Source organism: Blennius ocellaris (assembly GCF_963422515.1).
Source record: "Blennius ocellaris genome assembly, chromosome: 18".
Lineage (NCBI taxonomy): Eukaryota > Metazoa > Chordata > Actinopteri > Blenniiformes > Blenniidae > Blennius > Blennius ocellaris.
In genome coordinates, this window is record NC_137667.1 from 1,937,247 (window position 1) to 1,955,959 (window position 18,713).

Consider the following 18,713-nt stretch of genomic DNA (forward strand, 5'->3'; position numbering starts at 1 on the left):
GTGTTGGGTCGACATTAATTCCGTGGTTTTCCCTGAGTCAATATCCATTCCAAGCTTCAGTCTTAAATCGAAAAACAATGCGATTAACTGCAATTAATTACAGAAAATTGTGCAATTAATTAGTCAGTTTTTTTTAATCGATTGAAAGCACTAATTTAATTTTGTTTGTTTTTTTTTCCATACGACTCAGAAAATAGACTAAAATCATCAGATGGAGCCCCGGCGCCCATAGAGTTCCTTTTATTAGATTAAATCACAACACAGGGAGAAGTGCAGCCATGTCGTCAGGGACACAATACATGCTACAAAAGAATCCTTGTACACGGTTGCCATTGCTTACATTTTGGTATCTTGATAGCAATAATAATAATAATAATAATTATAATAATAGTAACAGAGTTATAATTATAAACATTATGTGGCCAGACGTGTTCATGTACAGAAGTTGGAACTGTTTGGAGGGTGGAGGGTGGAGGATGGAGGGGGTTTGGGGGGGTACCGAACCACATGGTATGGTGAATCGAGCGTCATCGCAGGGCCGCGTCTGACGGCGTGCTGTGTCTCCGGTTGGCGTGGAGGCGACCGCCCTTTACTGGGCTTCTCTCCGTCCAGTGTGCATCAGAACGAATACAGTGTGTGAGAGAAGGGAGTAAAAAAGTACAAAAAGACTTGACTGATAGTTAAGGGGGTGGAGGTGGGAGTGGGTGGGGTTGGTGGGGTGGGGTGGGTGGGTGGGGGTCCAACCTATATAAACACATGGCTTTACTTTAAGGACTGTCCTCTAGCAGGTACAGTGTGTCATGACACGCCGTTCACCGCTCCCCTCGCTGCTCCACACTCTCGCTTTTTTATTTATTGATTTTTTTTACTTCCATTTCAAAATAAAAAAAACTCCAGAAAAAGACCAGAGACGCTCCCCAACGTCCTCGTAGATGATATGTGATGGCTAAATAAATACATAAATAAATAAATAAATAAAAATGCTCCATCTGTGGGTGAATACCTTAAATTTTTTAAAAATTTTTTTAAAGACTTTTTTCCCTAAATTTTCCTTTTCCTTTTTAAAGGTTTGATCTCACTAGCCTCCGGTCTGTTTTTTTATTTTAATTTTTTTGTTTATTTGTTACATTTTTGTTTCATCAATCGTCAGGCAATTTAGAATGAGTCAGCATTTTTATTTTTTATTTTTTTATAATTATTATATTTTTTTTGAAATGGTAGAAGAGGGTAGATATTTAGGTCTTGGCAAACATATATCATAGATATTCTACGAGGAAACATGCTCCCACGGCTCAGGCAGTTTGAAAACAGGAAAAAAAAACAAAAAAGACGAAAAGAAAAGAAAAAGAAGAAGAAGAAAGTCTGGACGGATCACAGATAATTTCACATCCCCTTGAAATGACCGTAGAGACGTGGCTCCTCCCCCTTCCCTCCTCCCCCCTCCCCCGAGACGTGGCTCCTCCCCCTTCCCTCCCCCTCCCCCGCTGCTCCTTATAAGGCTTTCTGTGTCCGACTACAGGATGCAAAAGTCGTCTTCTTTTTAAGGCAGAAACCTAAAGGCATGCAAATTAACTACACTTACAGTAATTTATTAAAATTTTTTTGTTCTGACAGTACAAGCATGTTTTTTTTTTTTTGGTAATTTTCCCCCCGGAAGGAAGGGAGCCGGTCGACTCATCGCCGCTTAACAGGAGCTAAATATTCCAGATGGACGGGACGGAGCAGAGCGTCTTGTCGGAGGGCAGGTACATTAATCGTAGGAATTTTGTTGGGTTTTTTTTGGTTGTTTTTTCTTTTTTTCGGTTTGACGGTATTATGACACACGTACAGCTAGCGTCGGTAAAACTCGTAACGATAAATAGAGCAGCGGCAATTTGGACGTGTGGAATGAAAACCGTTTGGAAAATACTTTGCACACTTCACATTTTGGCAGTTGATCTTTTAAATAATTTCAATATATTCATATTTATATCTATTTATATATATATGTATATATAGATATATATAGATATATATATACTTTGTGCAAGGTGTTCGTGTGTGTGTGTGTGTGTGTGTGTGTGTGTGTGTGTGTGTGTGTGTGTGTCCCGCGTCTCCACGTCTTGTATGATGTGTGTAGATCTTTTTTTATTTTTTAAAACATTTTTTTTTAATAGCAAATAACATTCTCATGCACACGAGTGTTTCAAACACAAGAAGCAGATCCATTGAGAGGAAGTCCAAGCATATATTACTATTTTTTTTTTCTTTTTTTTGTTTTTTTTTGTTTTTTTTAACTTTTTCCCCAGTGGAAATAGCTGCAAACCGAATGGAACATGAAATTCTTTCTGTGCAGTCCGTGGCGGCTGGTGGAGTGCTCCGCTCGCCCCTCACCCCCCCCCCCCCCTCCCCCACCCTACCCACCCCCACCCATACACCCCCTCTCCCCCCCCCGCCTATTTCTGGAGGTCGCACTGCAGCAGTAATACGATGGACGGGTCGCTCTTGGCCGCCTCTTTGAACTCCTCCAGGGAGATCTGGTCGTCGTTGTTCTTATCCATCTTGGAGAAAATCTTGTCCACCCTCTGCTGGGGCGTCAGGCCGTCCTCGTTCATCTTCATCATGATCACCGTGCCCACCATCTTGTAGATGGCCTGCAGGGGGAGACAGAGGGCGGAGGAGGGGGTGGGTTAGCGTGCAGGAAAGGAAACGGGGTTTACGGAAACGCTGATTTACGGAAACGCCTATCGTAACACGTTTTCGATTGGACAAACATAAAGTTGGCGTCTTTTTAGTCAGCGACGCCCGGCAAATGCACGAAATGCTAACGGTCGGGCACCTCGCGCGCTAACGGCGAGATGCCGTCGGCGTCTATTCACCTCGATGATCTCGAGCATCTCCACCCGCGTGATCTTGCCGTCCCCGTCCAGGTCGTACATGTTGAAGGCCCAGTTGAGCTTCTGCTCGAAGCTGCCCCGCGATGTGATGGACAGCGCGCAGATGAACTCCCTGAAGTCGATGGTGCCGTCGCTGTTCTTGTCGAAGGTCCTGAAGGCGTGCTGGGCGAACTTGGACGCGTCTCCGTAGGGGAAGAACTGAGAGGAGACAACAAAAAAAAACAGACAAAGAAGTGAGTTTTAAAGTCCCAGTGAAATGTAAAACACTACTACTAGTTGCGGTTCTACTTCTAAGGTTCCTCCGACTCTGCCCCACCACTGTTGTCGCATAACAAAGTTATTTGAATTTTGAATCTCCAGCCGAGGAAGTCGGGGGAATCCTTCTTCTTCGTGGGCCATTGTGGGCGGAGCCTATGTGTGACGTAACGAGTTGTGCAGATCTCCATCTGTTGTGTTTATATCGGCTTGTTTCCCCTTAAATATCCAAGTTTTTACAGTGTTTTGAAGTTATAGTCGGCGTTTTATGAGCCTTGATGAAAGATTGAGCCTGGAAGAGACCGAGAGAGGAGGAAAGGAGCACGGGCGGCGGGAGCAGCTAGCCGTTAGCTCGCGCAGCTAGTAGACGATCAAGTAACACCTGGACTCATCTTCGGTGATTCAGTCAGAAAAGCTCTTGGACGTGTTGGATCCAGGAAGCCGGTCGTTCTGCCAAAAGTCAGGAGCCTCAAAGGTGAAAAGTGGCGGCTGCTAAGGCGAGGAGACGAGGACGAATGGAGGACGAAGCGTCTTCTGCTTCCTCAAACATGTTCCAGACGGGGTCACCGATGGCAGAACCACCTTCTGTGTCTTCTTCATCAATCACTGGGTTTGAAGTGACGATGATGACTTTATATTGTTAATAGAGGCTACAGAGTTTTAAATTGTTAACATTTCCGGGTGGAGGTGTGCCTCCAGATTTTTCCGAAGAAAAAAGTGTGCCTTGGTTCAAAAAAAAGGTTGAAAAACACTGCCCTCGAGGGGAAGCTGCTCTTTCCCTCGGGTCTCTGCACGGGAAGGTCAGAGTCACAAACCATCTGGTTTCCCTCCGAGAGACGTGACCCTGGTCCTCCAGGTCAGTGTGACTCACTGCAGAAGGCCGCACGCCCGCTACGACTGTACATTTCTAAAATAAAAAAACTAAACAAAACAGATTGACTCTGGAACTCACCGCCTCCTCAATTAAGAAACCTGGACTCCTTTCCCCATTTCAAAAAACAAACTCAAAACTCATCCGTTCAAAATGGCATCTTCCCGCTGAGATCAATTGCCCTGTGTCTGTGCTGTTTTACTGTTGTTTTTATTGTTTTAATGCAAATTAACCAATTGTGAGGTGTCCTTGACTGCCCAGAAAGGCGCATTATTATTATAAAAGTATTATTATTATAATTTGTCAAATATACCTGACTTGTCGGGCGCCAGACTGTACCATCGTGACGTACCAGGAGGTGGACAATAACAAACATTCTCCTGGTTCCATTAACTAAAACAACTCAGCAGCACCAGTTAATCCAGTGTTTTTCAACCTTCTTGAGCCAAGACACACTTTTTTCTTTGGAAACATCTGGAGGCACACCTCCACCACATGAAAATGTTAAAATGTGAAACTCTGTAGCCTCTATTAACAATATAAAGTCTTTCTCATCAAAGTTTTATCAACAGGAATCCAGTAAATCCAGAAAGCAAGGACTTTTTTTAATAGTGCCTCCGTCAGTGTGAAACCTGGACCTGATGGATGAAGAGCTGAGATCCTGGTTCACATTCTTCCTTTTCAAAAACTTCTCCATCACTGTCACTGACACAGTACTTTGATACAAGATGGTAGCAGGAGGTGGAGATGAACCACACTGACGTCTGTCACTTTACATTTCACCGGCAAAGTTCTGTGCTGCCCTCTAGTGGTGAAGAGTATTTATACATGATTACTCTGCAACACACTGTGAGAGCAAAGGTTTTTTTAGAAAAAAATGTGAAATGTGATCATTTCCCACGACTCACCTGACGAGATCTAGAGGAAACACCAGTGTGGTTGAAAAACACTGAGTTAGTGGAACTAAAGCCGTGACCACACGGCAGCGCCGTTTCATGTAACCGCGTCGTTTTTTTTTTTTGTCCGATCGTCGACGCCTTTCAAGGCGCCTGAACACTTTTAGTTTTTAAAGCAGTTCCAGTGTGCAGGAGTTTGAAAACGCTCCACATCGTGCTGCAGAAGCTGCCGACACTATTCGTTCTAATAAGCTGATATCTTGTATTTCCGGGTTTTCCCATTCTCCGATTCTTCTCCTCGGAGGCACAGCGCCACCTACAGGCCTGGCATATGTACTGGATGATTTTGAGTCATTTCTATGGTGCCATGTGGAGAAAAAAAGCTTGGGGCTTTTCAAAATGTTGCAGTTGTAAAACAATAGCTTCCTGGTTGTTATATCACCTATCCGTCGTTTTATTTTACACTTGAAGCAGTGAGTTGTGGAGGTTCTGGCTCCAGCGCCAGGCTCCTCGCCGGGTCGGAAGGTTAACGCAGTAAGTCCGCGGAGGGCTGCAGTCGTCATCTACAGTCGAGCGCTGAACCCCGCGGGGCGGCAGCGACAAGCCGAGCGATTCATTAGACGCGACCTTCCACTTGACCTCCCTGGTGTAAAAAAAATGCCGGTGGGTAATCCAAGCCGAGCGAGGACGAGCATCGCCAACCGAGGAGGGGAGCGACCCGGGGAGATATTCCAGGACGTTGTGGCGTCTGAGGAAAACTGAATAAACGTAACCTCGCCGCGGCGCCACGGAGAACCTCGTCTTACCCCCGTTCGGTTCGCTCGCAATGAAACAAGTCGTCTATTTTCCTCCTCGCTGCAAATGTCAAGGCATTTCTTCGTCTCCTGACATTTGCAGAAGTGAACGGCGAGAAGCGGAGCCGCGTCGCATCAATTCGTTTTCTGGCTTTTCCTGCAGCCGTGAAGCTTTTTTGTTGACGCTGCCTTTCAACGCTTCCCGCCACCGAAGAAACCCACAGTTAGTGCAACAATCTCACCTCGACGTGAACAAAAATGATTCGTTTGTCAGAGTCTAATAACAACAGAGCAACATTTTGCCATTAATAGTTCCTCAAATCCACCAGGGAGGATTTAACATGACGTACAGCAGGTTTATATGGCTTTTAACATGTTTTAAATTAAACTGTGGTCTATGGGGTGTTAGGGTTAGGTTAGGTTAGAGTTTAGTTAGGTTAGGGTTAGGTTAGGGTTTAGTTAGGTTAGGGTTTAGTTAGGTTCGGTTAGAGTTTAGTTAGGTTAGGGTTTAGTTAGGTTAGGGTTTAGTTGGGTTAGGATTTAGTTAGGTTAGGTTAGGGTTGGGTTAGGGTTTAGTTGGGTTAGGATTTAGTTAGGTTAGGTTAGGGTTGGGTTAGGGTTTAGTTGGGTTAGGATTTAGTTAGGTTATGGTTTAGGGTTAGGGTTAAGTTAGGGTTTAGTTAGGTTGGGATTTAGTTAGGTTATGGTTTAGGGTTAGGGTTAGGGTTAAGTTAGGGTTTAGTTAGGTTAGGGTTAGGGTTGGGTTAGGGTTAGGTTAGGGTTTAGTTAGGTTAGGATTTAGCTAGGTTAGGGTTAGGGTTTAGTTAGGTTTGGGTTTAGGGTTAGGTTAGGGTTTGGGTTAGATTAGGGTTTAGTTAGGTTAGGTTAGGGTTTAGTTAGGTTAGGGTTTAGTTAGGTAAGGTTAGGATTTAGTTAGGTAAGGTTAGGGTTTAGTTAGGGTCAGGTTAGGGTTAAGTTAGGGTTTAGTTAGGTTGCGGTTAACAGCCAATATTTCAAATCTCCACTTTAAAAAAAACATCAAGACGTGTTACCGATGCAGTAAAATGTGATTTGAAGTAATTCAGTCCCTATAAACGACGAGCTAAAAGATGCAGAAATGCGACGTGATGTTCCAAAGATCAAGGTTCTGGACGGTTCTGGACTGTTCTGGACTGTTCCGGACGGTTCCGGACCGTCACGTGATCCACGTTTCACCGCTCGTTGAAATTCAACGAGATGAAAAACCGTGACTTCAGGATGTGAAGCAGCTTCTGGGAAAGTGCAGAGCCGGCTGTTCTCGCTCTTCCTGCACTGAGAAAGAACAGTTTCCGAAGCATTCCTCTCACGGGGATGGTCACATGATCGCCCCCACCTGACTGAGCAGCTGCCATCAGGGCAGGGAGGCGCTGGCGGAGCCCAGCAGGGGGCGCCGTTCCACACTTTCCACTGCAGAGGCTGCTTATGCGTCTCAGCTCCTGCTTTTACCACAGCGCTTTGCTTTCCTTCGCTTATCGTCGAGGCGGTGTGTTTTAATAAGGGGGGGGGGGGGGGGGGGGAGAGAGAAACACAGAGGAGGAGGCAGCGGGAGTCGCTTCACGTCGTAAAAAGCCGAGTCTGTGAATTGTGCTGCAGTGGCGAAGCCGTCAGACTGCAGCGAGACGCTGGAGACGAAGGGAGACGCGTTCAAACTTTGAGAGCAGAATGAGGAAAGGCGAGATGCAGGATCCCTCCCGTTTCCCACTTCATATATTTATACGTCCATTAGAGTCGCACATCATCGAATAAAGACGAAACTTAACACACTTGTCTCTGAGTAGCTGTAACAGATTCTCTCCAAAGTTAAGCTATCGACTCAGATTGCGTTGGGTTATAAAGTGTGGGCGCCGCAGCAAAGCCTGGCGCAAATACACACACATCCACGACGTAGAACAAACGCCGTGATGAACGACGGACCGTGTCAATGTCATCTGAGCTACAAACTGCAGCCGAGCAGAGGAGGAACCGCTTCAGGTCGTTATGCAACTGCGGCTGCCGCCAATCAAATCTCCGGCCTCGGCAAATTAATGTGGAAAACCAGTGAAGCGACCCAGTCGGGACTGGAAGCCGGCGATTCCTCCGCCGTCGCAGCGACGGACATTTACAAGCTGTTAACGTTTCCATTAAGTCTTGGCCTTCCCTACACCCACATCCAACCTCCACCCACATCCAACCTCCCACGTTTTAGACGAAAACTGTGGTCGAAGCTGAAAAAACGACTTCGAAAGTGGAAGTTCTGAAAACGCTCGGAATCTGCTGTGTCTGTGTGAGCTGGACTGGCTCCGCCCCCACACACACGCCCATATTTGGGAAGAGGAAGGAAGTACTTCCTCTCGTGGCGCCATGTGCCAGAGCAGAGCTGCCTGATTGTGGGAGGAGTCAGAGGAAGGGAGGAGCCTACCTTGATTGTGATTGGCTAAAACCCCCGGTGACACTATATAGGGTTTGATTTCTGATTGGCTGCTTGGAGCAACACACTTTTTAAAAAAAAAAGAGAGAGAGAGAGAGGACACACTTCCTTCACCTCTGGGGCGTCGTTCCAGATGTGGAGACGATTCGTTCTGCTGGAGAACCTTCTAGAAGTGAATTCTGCATATTATGACCGTTTTATGCTTTAATCTCGAAATGTGAAGATTTTCTTCGCGAAGGAGTAAAAAACCTCGACAATGTGAGTGTGTTCACCGATTGCAACGCTCTCTCACACACACACACACACACACACACACACACACACACACACACACACACACACACACACACACACACACACACACACACACACACACACACACACACACACACACACACGCAGCAACCAGCTGCTGGTAAATGGAACATTAAAGCCGTCATAATCATCCCACAAGCTGGTCCTGGTGCCGATCCAGAAAACGGGTGAAGGAAAAGCCAGAGAGGGAGAAAGAAACGAAGAATTTTCTTCTTCTTCTTCTTCTTTTTTTTTTAAAAGAAAAGACAGGCGGAGAGTGTGAGAGAGCAACGGACGACAAGATGCAGCTCCAAACGCTGCAGAACTGCACCAGTAACGCGTCAACGAGCTCGAGACTTCCAACACACACACACACACACACACACACACACACACACACACACACACACACACACACACACACACACACACACACACCCAGGAATAAAAGTCGTTCGATCAGTCCGGCGCTCTCGTCGGTGCCGCCAGCTCTCCAGATTACGACTAAGCTGGACGGACGTCTTGCAGCTCAAGCGCTCCCGGTGATGAGCTCGCCGGCGTCGCGATTCCAACGCCGCGGAGATGTACGTCTTCCGCTAGGCGCCCATTCTGCTGCAGAGCGTCCGTGTAACTGGATTACGTGAATATGGAGAGTTTTGTAAATGTAAGCGATCGGGTGAAGGAAGTCCCCGTCGGGACGCCTGCTGGTCGACGGAGGCGCCATGGTGTCACCGAGCGAGAAACCGACTGAACAACCGACATCCAGATCACTTCTCACACAACAGAACGCAGCGCAGCATCATTTACAGGTCAATAACAGAAACCCTCAATTTCCCCACGATATCTTATTTGGCTAAAAGTGTTAAAGTAATATTGTTCCCTAGATCAGTGTTTTTCAACCACACTGGTGTTTCCTCCAGATCTCGTCAGGTGAGCTGTGGGAAATTATCACATTTCACGTTTTCTTCTAAAAAAAAAACCTTTGCTCTCACAGTGTGCTGCAGAGTCATCATGTATAAATACTCTTCACCACTAGAGGGCAGCACAGAACTTTGCCGGTGAAATGTAAAGTGACAGACGTCAGTGTGGTTCATCTCCACCTCCTGCTACCATCTTGTATCAAAGTACTGTGTCAGTGACAGTGATGGAGAAGTTTTTGAAAACCAGGATCTCAGCTCTTCATCCATCAGGTCCAGGTTTCACACTGAGGGAGGCACTATTAAAAAAAGTCCTTGCTTTCTGGATTTACTGGATTCCTGTTGATAAAACTTTGATGAGAAAGACTTTATATTGTTAATAGAGGCTACACAGTTTAACTTTTTAACATTTTTGTGTGGCGGTGTGACTCCAGAGTTTTTCCAAAGAAAAAAGTGTGTCTTGGCTCAAAAAGGTTGAGAAACACTGTTCTAGAGAATAAAGGGACTCTTCACTCACTGTCCCATAATTCCTGATCTGGACTCCCGCCATGCTCTGCTCTGGCGTTTGTTCCTCAGCTCCTCCCTGATTGGGCCTGATTGCAGGTCCATCTCTCTCTGCTGCTTACACACACACACACACACACACACACACACACACACACACACACACACACTTCCTGTGCTCGCGCTCACTTTACCACGGCCGACGAGTCGGGATGGGAAAAGGCCATCGTGATGCAGGAAAACAGCGCAGAGACAAAGGATGGTTTTCCTTTCCAAAGCAGTGAGAACGTAAAATACTCTACATGTGACTTATACATGTAAGAGACATATATTCCTCAACATCCTCGGTATTTCTTATCCAATCACAGCTTCCCCACACGGTGGCGTGTTGCTGCCGGAGCCCCTCGGGAACTCCGCCCGTGTTTCCATCAACGCCGGCCGATTCGCCACTGGCCACTTATCTTCCCGGCGTAGGAGCGCAGGTTGTGGAGGTCAGCCCGGGACTGGGATTCGCCCTCAAAGCTTTTACCGTTCGAGAAAAAAAAACAAAACAATGAAGCCGTGGCTCCGACTGGTTTTTTTTTTTTTCCCCCGACTGCGTCGATCCACCGAGGAACCAGAGCGCCGTGTAAATAATGCCTCATGCTTCACGAGTCGCTTGTTTCTCGCGCTGTCAGATCCAGTCAAGCCTATTTTTTTTGTGGGGGGGGTGGAGGGGGGGGGGGGGGGGGGGGTCACGAACAGGACGGGACTGGCCGTCACCGCACACATGGCTGTTTAGCTTCACCTCGGCAGAGCGGATGGCGAGTTCATCGAGCCGAATGCAAAAAGGCTGCAGAGGGAGAAGGAGAGGGAATACATGCATAATCCATCGTGGGGCATTTACTGTGTGTGTGTGTGTGTGTCTGTGTGTGTGTGTGTGTGTGTGTGCGTGTGTGTTGGAGGCGACAGCGTCAGCCTGCGCTCTTACATAAACCCACAGCGACATGCCAGGATGCTGCAGAAACTCAGCCAGCACAAATCTGTAGCTGCTATGGCGTCCAAGCCTCCAGGGTCTCCACGGATACGGCACACACACACACACACACACACACACACACACGCACGTGTTTTTAAAGCATTGTTCGAGATTCCCACTCATTGGCGTTATGCATTCGCTCGCCCTCGACTCTCCTCTGAATATAATTGCCAACTCCGTCTCAAAACTCCATTTTAGTCCACGAGTCCAGTCGTGTGTCTCTTCCGCTCCCTCATATTGCCAGGAAATCATTTGCAAATAACTATTTCGCTTGGATTTCTATTTCGTTTGCATGCCACGCTGATTTTCTAAAAAAAAAGAAAAAAAAAAAGGTCTAATTTACACACAAAAATAACTAAATAAAGTAAAATAGTAGGATCGCTGGAAGTGCTGAAAAATCAATAAAATAGCTAAAACTATTCAAATAATAATTTCAATCAAAGACAACATTTAAAAAAAAAAGAAACCTAAAATGATTAAAATTGCTAGTCCAGAGGAAAAGAAAAAAATAGCTAAAGAGGAAATAATAATAACATTTAAAAATGAAATAATAATTATAATAATAATAATAATAATAATGAAAAGAGAGGTAAGGTTAAAAAAAACATTAAAAATGGAAAAAAAAATTATAAATTTTTTTTTTATATTAGTAAAAAAAAAAAAAAGTAAAATTTTTGCATAGCTAAAACTGCTAAAACCGCGCGGAAGCGCACAGCAGTTCCAAATAGTTAAATAGATGAAGCGACTAAAATAACCAAGATGCATGCAATTGCTCAAGCAAGAAAATCCATTAAAAAAATAAAACAATCTCTGAACTTAAGTGGTCACAAGAGCGAAAAATGCAATAAAATGTCCCTTAGTTGTTCCTGTGACTCTTTATAAATGCAACGTACATTTTTGCTTGAACGGCAGTTATTTCTCAAGAGGTTTTATTTTGTCCCATTTCAGAGAATTTACATGTTTTAGTGGTTGGGAAGTCGTGAAAATGGCTCTTTTGGTCACAACCATTACCTTAATCGGGGCCTTTTTTTTTTTTTAACACAACAGCAATTTCATGTGAAAACGCACATTTATTTTGGTAAACAGTTCCCGAGGTCTGTATCCTGTTTTGCTGTGTTACTAAAACACTGTGATCTTCACTGAACAACAAAATTGGGAACGACTCTCGCTGTTATTGGAAAATTGCAGCTGAGGATTTATTTATTCATTCTCGCCCCCCCCCCCCCCCCCCCCCCCCCACCCAGGTTTCAGGCCTGTTTGCTGAGTAGCCTCCACCTGCAGCCCCTCGTCCTCCTCCGTCAGCGTCTCCTCTGCCGTCTGTGTGACAAAACTGCTCCGGCAGCTTTAATCCACACTTGTCGTTTCCACGGCAACCACGGGTGTTGCCAAGTCGAACGGGACTGCAATCTTGAGGATTACAGTTATTTATTTATTTATTTTCCTTTGAGCAAATCTGCTCTTGAGTGAGAAGGAGTCAGCGTGGGCTTGTTTTCATGAAGCTCCAGCGGGATCGTTTAAAAGGCCTCCGTGTTCCGGCGAACGCAGAGAAAGACGGCGCCGCCGCCGCCGCCGCACTTTGTTCGACGTCCGGCCGTGCTCACGGCGAGACGTCTCCCACTGTCAGCGGTGTGCAGGACAACGAGGGACTTGAGTCCCTTTGACCGTCCGTTGATTCCTGGAGCACAATTCTCACGATATTTTCATACATTTGTAAAAATGTATGAAACACTACAAAAGCTGCTGCTTCTTCTTCTTCTTTTGGGTTTAATGGCAGTTTGCATCCATGAAGTTGCACTAGCGCCATCTGCTGGTTCTCGCCATCTACATGGTTTCCCACCGCTCCCTTCATCCCTGATGACCGTTTCCCTCCTTCTCGTATCAGGAGCTTTTTTCCGTCCCTGATGACGTTTTCCCTTCTCGCTCTTCTTCTTCACTTGGGTTGGAACTTACACTACCGCCATCTGCTGGTTCCAGCGAGTCCATACCGTTCTACCAACACTCGAAATGCTCCCTTCCCTGCAACCAATCTTGCATTAAAAAGAATTATGGTTTGGAGAGAGCAAGGACAACTTGAAATGACAATTTAGCAACAAAAAAAGGAGCTTGATGTAAGTACTTGTTAGCATCTACTCGCATTTACTGTTTGCTTTACCCCCTAAAACAACTCCCACACTCCAGGTACACTTAAACAAATCTAGAGCTACACTCGGTAGAGCGCAGGCCTCGGTAGAGCGCAGAACCGAGTTAGCATTGCTAGCATGTTAGCCGTTAGCTCATGGTAGCTACACCGCTCTGTGAAACGCTGAGCAGGGAGCGTCTCCATGGCAACAGACGCTGATCTCCATGAGGAGCCTCTCTCATCCGCTTTGTATGGGACATTTTTTTGCAGTTTTTTGGGGGGATTTATTCTGAAACGGTTTACAGTTAACGTCCCAAAATCTATTTGTTTGGTCCTTGGATGATGACAAATCCTCCCTGAAGATTTTATGCAATTTGGGTTAATAGTTTTTGTGAAAATTGGTAAAATACATGCATACAAAACAGTAAATAATCAGACCAATAAATAAATAAATGTTCTGTTTTATCATAATAACAATTAGCAGGGTGATCAATTAATAGCAGAAACACAAAAAAATGAAAGAGAAAAAGAAATAACATCCCATAATCCCTTTCATAAAATGTTTTGATGGTTTTACTCTCCATTTTGTTGTTTGTTCATAATTTCCTTTTCAAGAAAAAGAAAAAAAAAACCTCATTGCGCTGACCCACATGTTTGTGCTGCTTGAAAAATAACAACAAAAAAAGAGTATTTTGACATTTTGAAATGAGAAGCAGTGACGTAGCCGAGGGGGGGGGGGGGGGGGGGGGTCAGGCAGCGGAGGCTGACTCACTGCAGTCTGGCAGGTGGACCGGTGGTGCCCCCATCCCCCCCCCACCCCCCACCCCACTCTTCCTGACGCAACTCGGAGAAAGAGAGGGAGAGAGAGGTGGAGGATTTCATCACGTTATGCTTCCCACCACTGATGTTGTCCAGACCTGCGTCAATACGCAGCTGCTCGCTCAGCGTTCAGCCCTTATAGCCACTTATTAATGTACCTTTCAGTCTCATGTTACCATTAAGTCTCATGTCTTATTTAAAATTATTATTTTATCGGAATAGAGTCTGTCATTATATCCTAATTATGACTTACTAGATGTGCTGTTGCATGTTGTCGTCATATTTTGAAGTGAAATGCATCAATGAGGTGCACTGATAGAAATGATATTATGACTATTATGATGCACAATTCTCACGATATTTTCATAAATTTGCAAAAAATACTACAAAAGCTGCCGCTTCTTCTTCTTCTTTTGGGTTTAATGGCAGTTTGCCTCCATGAAGTTGCACTAGCGCCACATGGTTTCCCACCGCTCCCTTCATCCCTGATGACCGTTTCCCTCCTTCTCGTATCAGGAGCTTTTTTCCGTCCCTGATGACGTTTTCCCTTCTCGCTCTTCTTCTTCACTTGCGTTGGAACTGACACTACCGCCATCTGCTGGTTCCAGCGAGTCCATACCGTTCTACCAACACTCGAAATGCTCGCTTCCCTGCAACCAATCTTGCACTAAAAAAGAATTAGCCAGATATCCTATCCTGGCTCATCGAGGGTTAAAAAGACGAGAAACAGAAGTCGGTCCGGCAGGATGAGAGAAGAAAGAAGAGTCGAGGGAATAAAGACGATGCCGGCGTGAGACGGCAAGGAAACGACGCACAATGACGACGCAAACTTGGCCCCTCCCCCGCCCGTCTGCCGCCGCGCCTTCATTACTTACATTTTCATGACTCATCAAACCTCCTCGGGTTTCCTCCTGCAGCGGGAATTCATTATTCATGACTGCTCAGTCATGTCTGGGCTCGTGTGTGTGTGTGTGTGTGTGTGTGTGTGTGTGTGTGTGTGTGTGTGTGTGTGTGTGTGTGTGTGTGTGCGTGTGCGTGTGCGTGTGCGTGTGGTGTATTTACGCACCTCTCTTCAAGAAAACCTCTTGTTTAACGTTTGTAATTTGACACCAGCATCATAATTCATTCCATACCACACCTGTGATTCAGTGTTTATACTGCCTGATAACATGGTTGTTGTCCGACGCTCGTGTTCGTAACGGTTATTTTCGCACCTTTGCGTCGTACTTTATTTTGATAGGAACGATACCAACAGCGGCTTCCTGTTTGTTTGCGTCTCTCAGGTTCGCGGTGCGAAGCCGACCTGCTCTCTGGCGCCTGTTGGCCTGAGGGGGAACCGGTCTGTTGAGCACAAACTCACTTTTCTTCTCGTCCTGCTTGCGTCTGTTTACTTGATAATGGCGACACAGGTTCAGTGCCGCCATTTTGCTTTTGCGTTCATCATCTGTCTCTCTTATTTGGCTTTGGCGCCTCCTGTCTTCCAATAGGTCAGTTCTCAGAAAGGGACATCCCTCACTGCTGCCTCCCTACCGACGTAATTTAACACTGGCATCGTCACCCTAATTCAGGGTTTTTCAACCACGGCGCCGCGGCACACTGGTGTTTCCTCCAGATCTCGTCAGGTGAGCCGTGGGAAATTATCACATTTCACATTTTTTTCTAGAAAAACCTTTGCTCTCACAGTGTGTTGCAGAGTAATCATGTATAAATACTCTTCACCACTAGAGGGCAGCACAGAACTTTGCCGGTGAAATGTAAAGTGACAGACGTCAGTGTGGTTCATCTCCACCTCCTGCTACCATCTTGTATCAAAGTACTGTGTCAGTGACAGTGATGGAGAAGTTTTTGAAAACCAGGATCTCAGCTCTTCATCCATCAGGTCCAGGTTTCACACTGAGGGAGGCACTATTAAAAAAAAGTCCTTGCTTTCTGGATTTACTGGATTCCTGTTGATAAAACTTTGATGAGAAAGACTTTATATTGTTAATAGAGGCTACAGAGTTTCACATTTTCACATTCCCGGGTGGTGGTGGTGTGACTCCAGAGTTTTCCAAAGAAAAAAGTGTTCCTTGGCTCAAAAAAAGGTTGAAAAACACTGTTCTAATTCATATTCCTCCACCGTACGTCACTCGCCGGGAAACTCGTTAGCGAAGATGACAAGTATAAATTGCCACTGCATTATGAATGATCGAGCGTCTCAACTTTCCACCGCGTGGGAAAAAAAAACTGCTAAGGTCTTCTGTTTTACTGCGTCGTAAAGTGCTGCTCTGATTTGTTTCTCAGCTCCGTCAATCACCTGCTGAACTGAAACCTTATCAGTTATTACTGTAGCTGCTATATATATATATATACACACACATATAGATGTATATTAGTGATGCTGCTCTTTTCTTTCTTTGCAAAGGAATGAAAGAGTCATCCTGCGTCAAACGGAAACCTCATGGTCCCGTCAGTCGCAGCTGCGTCACTCGGATTAGGCTCCGTAATTAAATGGGGTTTGTTTTCTTTTTTCTTTTTTTTTTCATCGATTGCATTTGGAAAGACAATCTGTGTAACTTGGTTTTGGGAATCTGGTGTCGACATTATCTGGCGCGTTGCACCCGGGGGGGGGGGGGTATGACTCTCAGATGCCGCCGATTAAGAAACAACTCGCCGCGCAGCCACAAATGGATTCACGCAACTTTACTGATGTGTTTATCAGACCGCTGCAATCGTACGGATGCAATTATGACACAGCGCGACTTCTCTTCCACCGCCTGTCGTCTGTTTCAGAGGATGGATTTGCTCTTGGGGACGTCTTGCTGATTGGACCGGCTACAGGGAAGGCTATCGCTAAGCAGCTAGCCCAACCGTACTAATGTGAATGCAGCAAGGCAGGCAACATGATGCCATCATCAAAATAAACCAAAATCAATATAGAACCACACTCGGTAGAGCGCAGGCCTTAGCCACACCCACATCTGTTTGACTGTTCCCCGAGTTAGCGTCGCTAGCATGATAGCCGTTAGCTCACATCAACGCTCAATAGCCTGTCACGTAGCGACATCACTGAGCAGGGAGCGTCTCCATGGCAACAGATGCCAATCTCCTCCATGAGGTGCCTCTCTCATCCGCTTTGTATGGGCATTTTTTTTCACGGTTTTTTGGGGGGATTTATTCTGAAATGGTGAGGCGGTAAAATCCCAAAATCTAACGGATTGTTCTTTGGGTTATGACAAATCATCCCTGAATATTTCGTGTAATTTGGGTGAGTAGTTTTTTTCGAAAAGTTGGTAAAATACATACAATCAATCAATCAATGTACATAAGCAGAAAAAACCCATTCTTGCCCAACTTTAGTTGGCGAAGGTAACAAAAACAAAAACAACATCCTGTCTAAGGCATGGCAGAGGTATCATCAGGCTGTGAGGCTGCCTCAGGTAAAAGAGGCCTTTAATTTGTTAAAAAAAAAAAAAGACCCAAGTCTTTAAGAAGGACGAGTTCATGCTCACGTCCAGCAGCACAAAGAGAAGACATTTGGAGAGAAATTAAATATGGATGGATGGATGGATGGATGGATGGATGGATGGATGGATGTGCGTTTGAATAGGAATTAACTGTTAAGTAATTCTGAAGTGAAGCACAGCGCTTGTCAAGAGAGGAATCTGGCAAAAAAACACCCATTTTGCGAACCGTAAACCTTCTGAAATCAGTCCTACAATAAGAGTGGCCCCAGTGCTGCTTCCTGCGGAACACCGCAAGACAACAGCAGGAATCAAACAACCTCAAATAAGTGGAAATATCATTGAACCTTTTGGCTTAATCCCATTAATCGAACCCTGTTTCCTTCAAGGATGAAAGATACACTTTCGTGAAATACGCTTGGTTGAATCGCTTCGCTGGTTGGCGAGACGGACGAGTCTCTGGCGGCTTTGCACCGTCGGTCCTTGTCCCGATATGAGCTTGGAGGCTTTGTCCAAACTTTATTGAAATCTGCTTCACTTGCACTTTCAAACTCCATTCCCTAATCTTGAACAGTTTCCAGGAAGTCCGCGGTCGGCCTTGAAACAGTTCCCACTCGGAACTCAAAATAGACGCCGCCGTGGCATCAATCTTCTCATCTGTCTCGAACCAGAAGGCAAATGAGAATTCTTCTTCTTTTTTTTTTCTTTTTTTTTTGGTAGAACTATTCCTGTGTATGTCAGCAGACCGGCCGGTACTTTTTGATCACAAAAGACCAGAGTGCTAAGACAAGATATTGACTTTGAGTGCAGCAGCGGGGAACAATTACAGAGCAGAACACAAAGACGGAGAGATTAGGAGGGCAAGAATTAGCGGCGAGATAAGAGGAACAAGGGAGAAAGAAAGGGAAACGCCAGGCTCCTAACCTAATAATATCCTACTCCAAAGCACAGCAGGCTGGAAAGAGGAGGGCTGTGCCACTGATTAACCAGGCTCATTTTATTTACACAGAGCCCTGACCGATAGATGCAAGGCGACCCGGGTCGATCGTAAGGTCCGACTCAAATCCACACGGAGACCTTCGCCGGATTTTTTGCGTGATTTTCAGCGTTTGGGGTCCTGAAGTCAGATTCCCTGATGCTATTAGCACAACGGTCTGCGGATTTATAGTTATTACAAAGTACAAAAGTAGTGTATTGGCACAAATCCTTCAGAGCACATCAGATGCAAGAGTTAAATTAAAATACTCGTGGCAAGATTACGTAAACAACTAGAGCTACACTCGGTGGAGCGCAGATTTGTTTGCGGAACCCAGTTAGCATAGCTTAGCATGATAGCCGTTAGCTCACATCGACGCCAACCAGGTGGGTCAAGTGGCGACATCATTGTGGGAAACACTGGGCAGGTAGCGTCTCCATGGCAACAGACACGGCAAATTTTCTTTCACAGTTTTTGGGGGTTTA

The 18,713-nt window shown here is 45.6% G+C and overlaps 1 protein-coding gene across 2 annotated transcripts in view; it reads right to left on the reverse strand.

Moving 5' to 3' along the window:
* Nucleotides 1-2,435: 2,435 nt before the first annotated feature.
* The window catches only part of vsnl1a (visinin-like 1a), a gene marked incomplete at both ends in the record, with an annotated part of 28,003 nt that continues 11,725 nt past the window's right edge, over nt 2,436-18,713 (reverse strand). Inside the window, 2 exons of one of the 2 annotated variants that reach the window (XM_080514416.1) lie at nt 2,436-2,633; nt 2,859-3,074. In XM_080514416.1, coding sequence (XP_080370542.1) covers nt 2,436-2,633; nt 2,859-3,074 — 414 coding nt within the window. The remainder of the gene's footprint in view (nt 2,634-2,858; nt 3,075-18,713) is intronic. The other variant, XM_080514417.1, reaches the window with a different exon arrangement.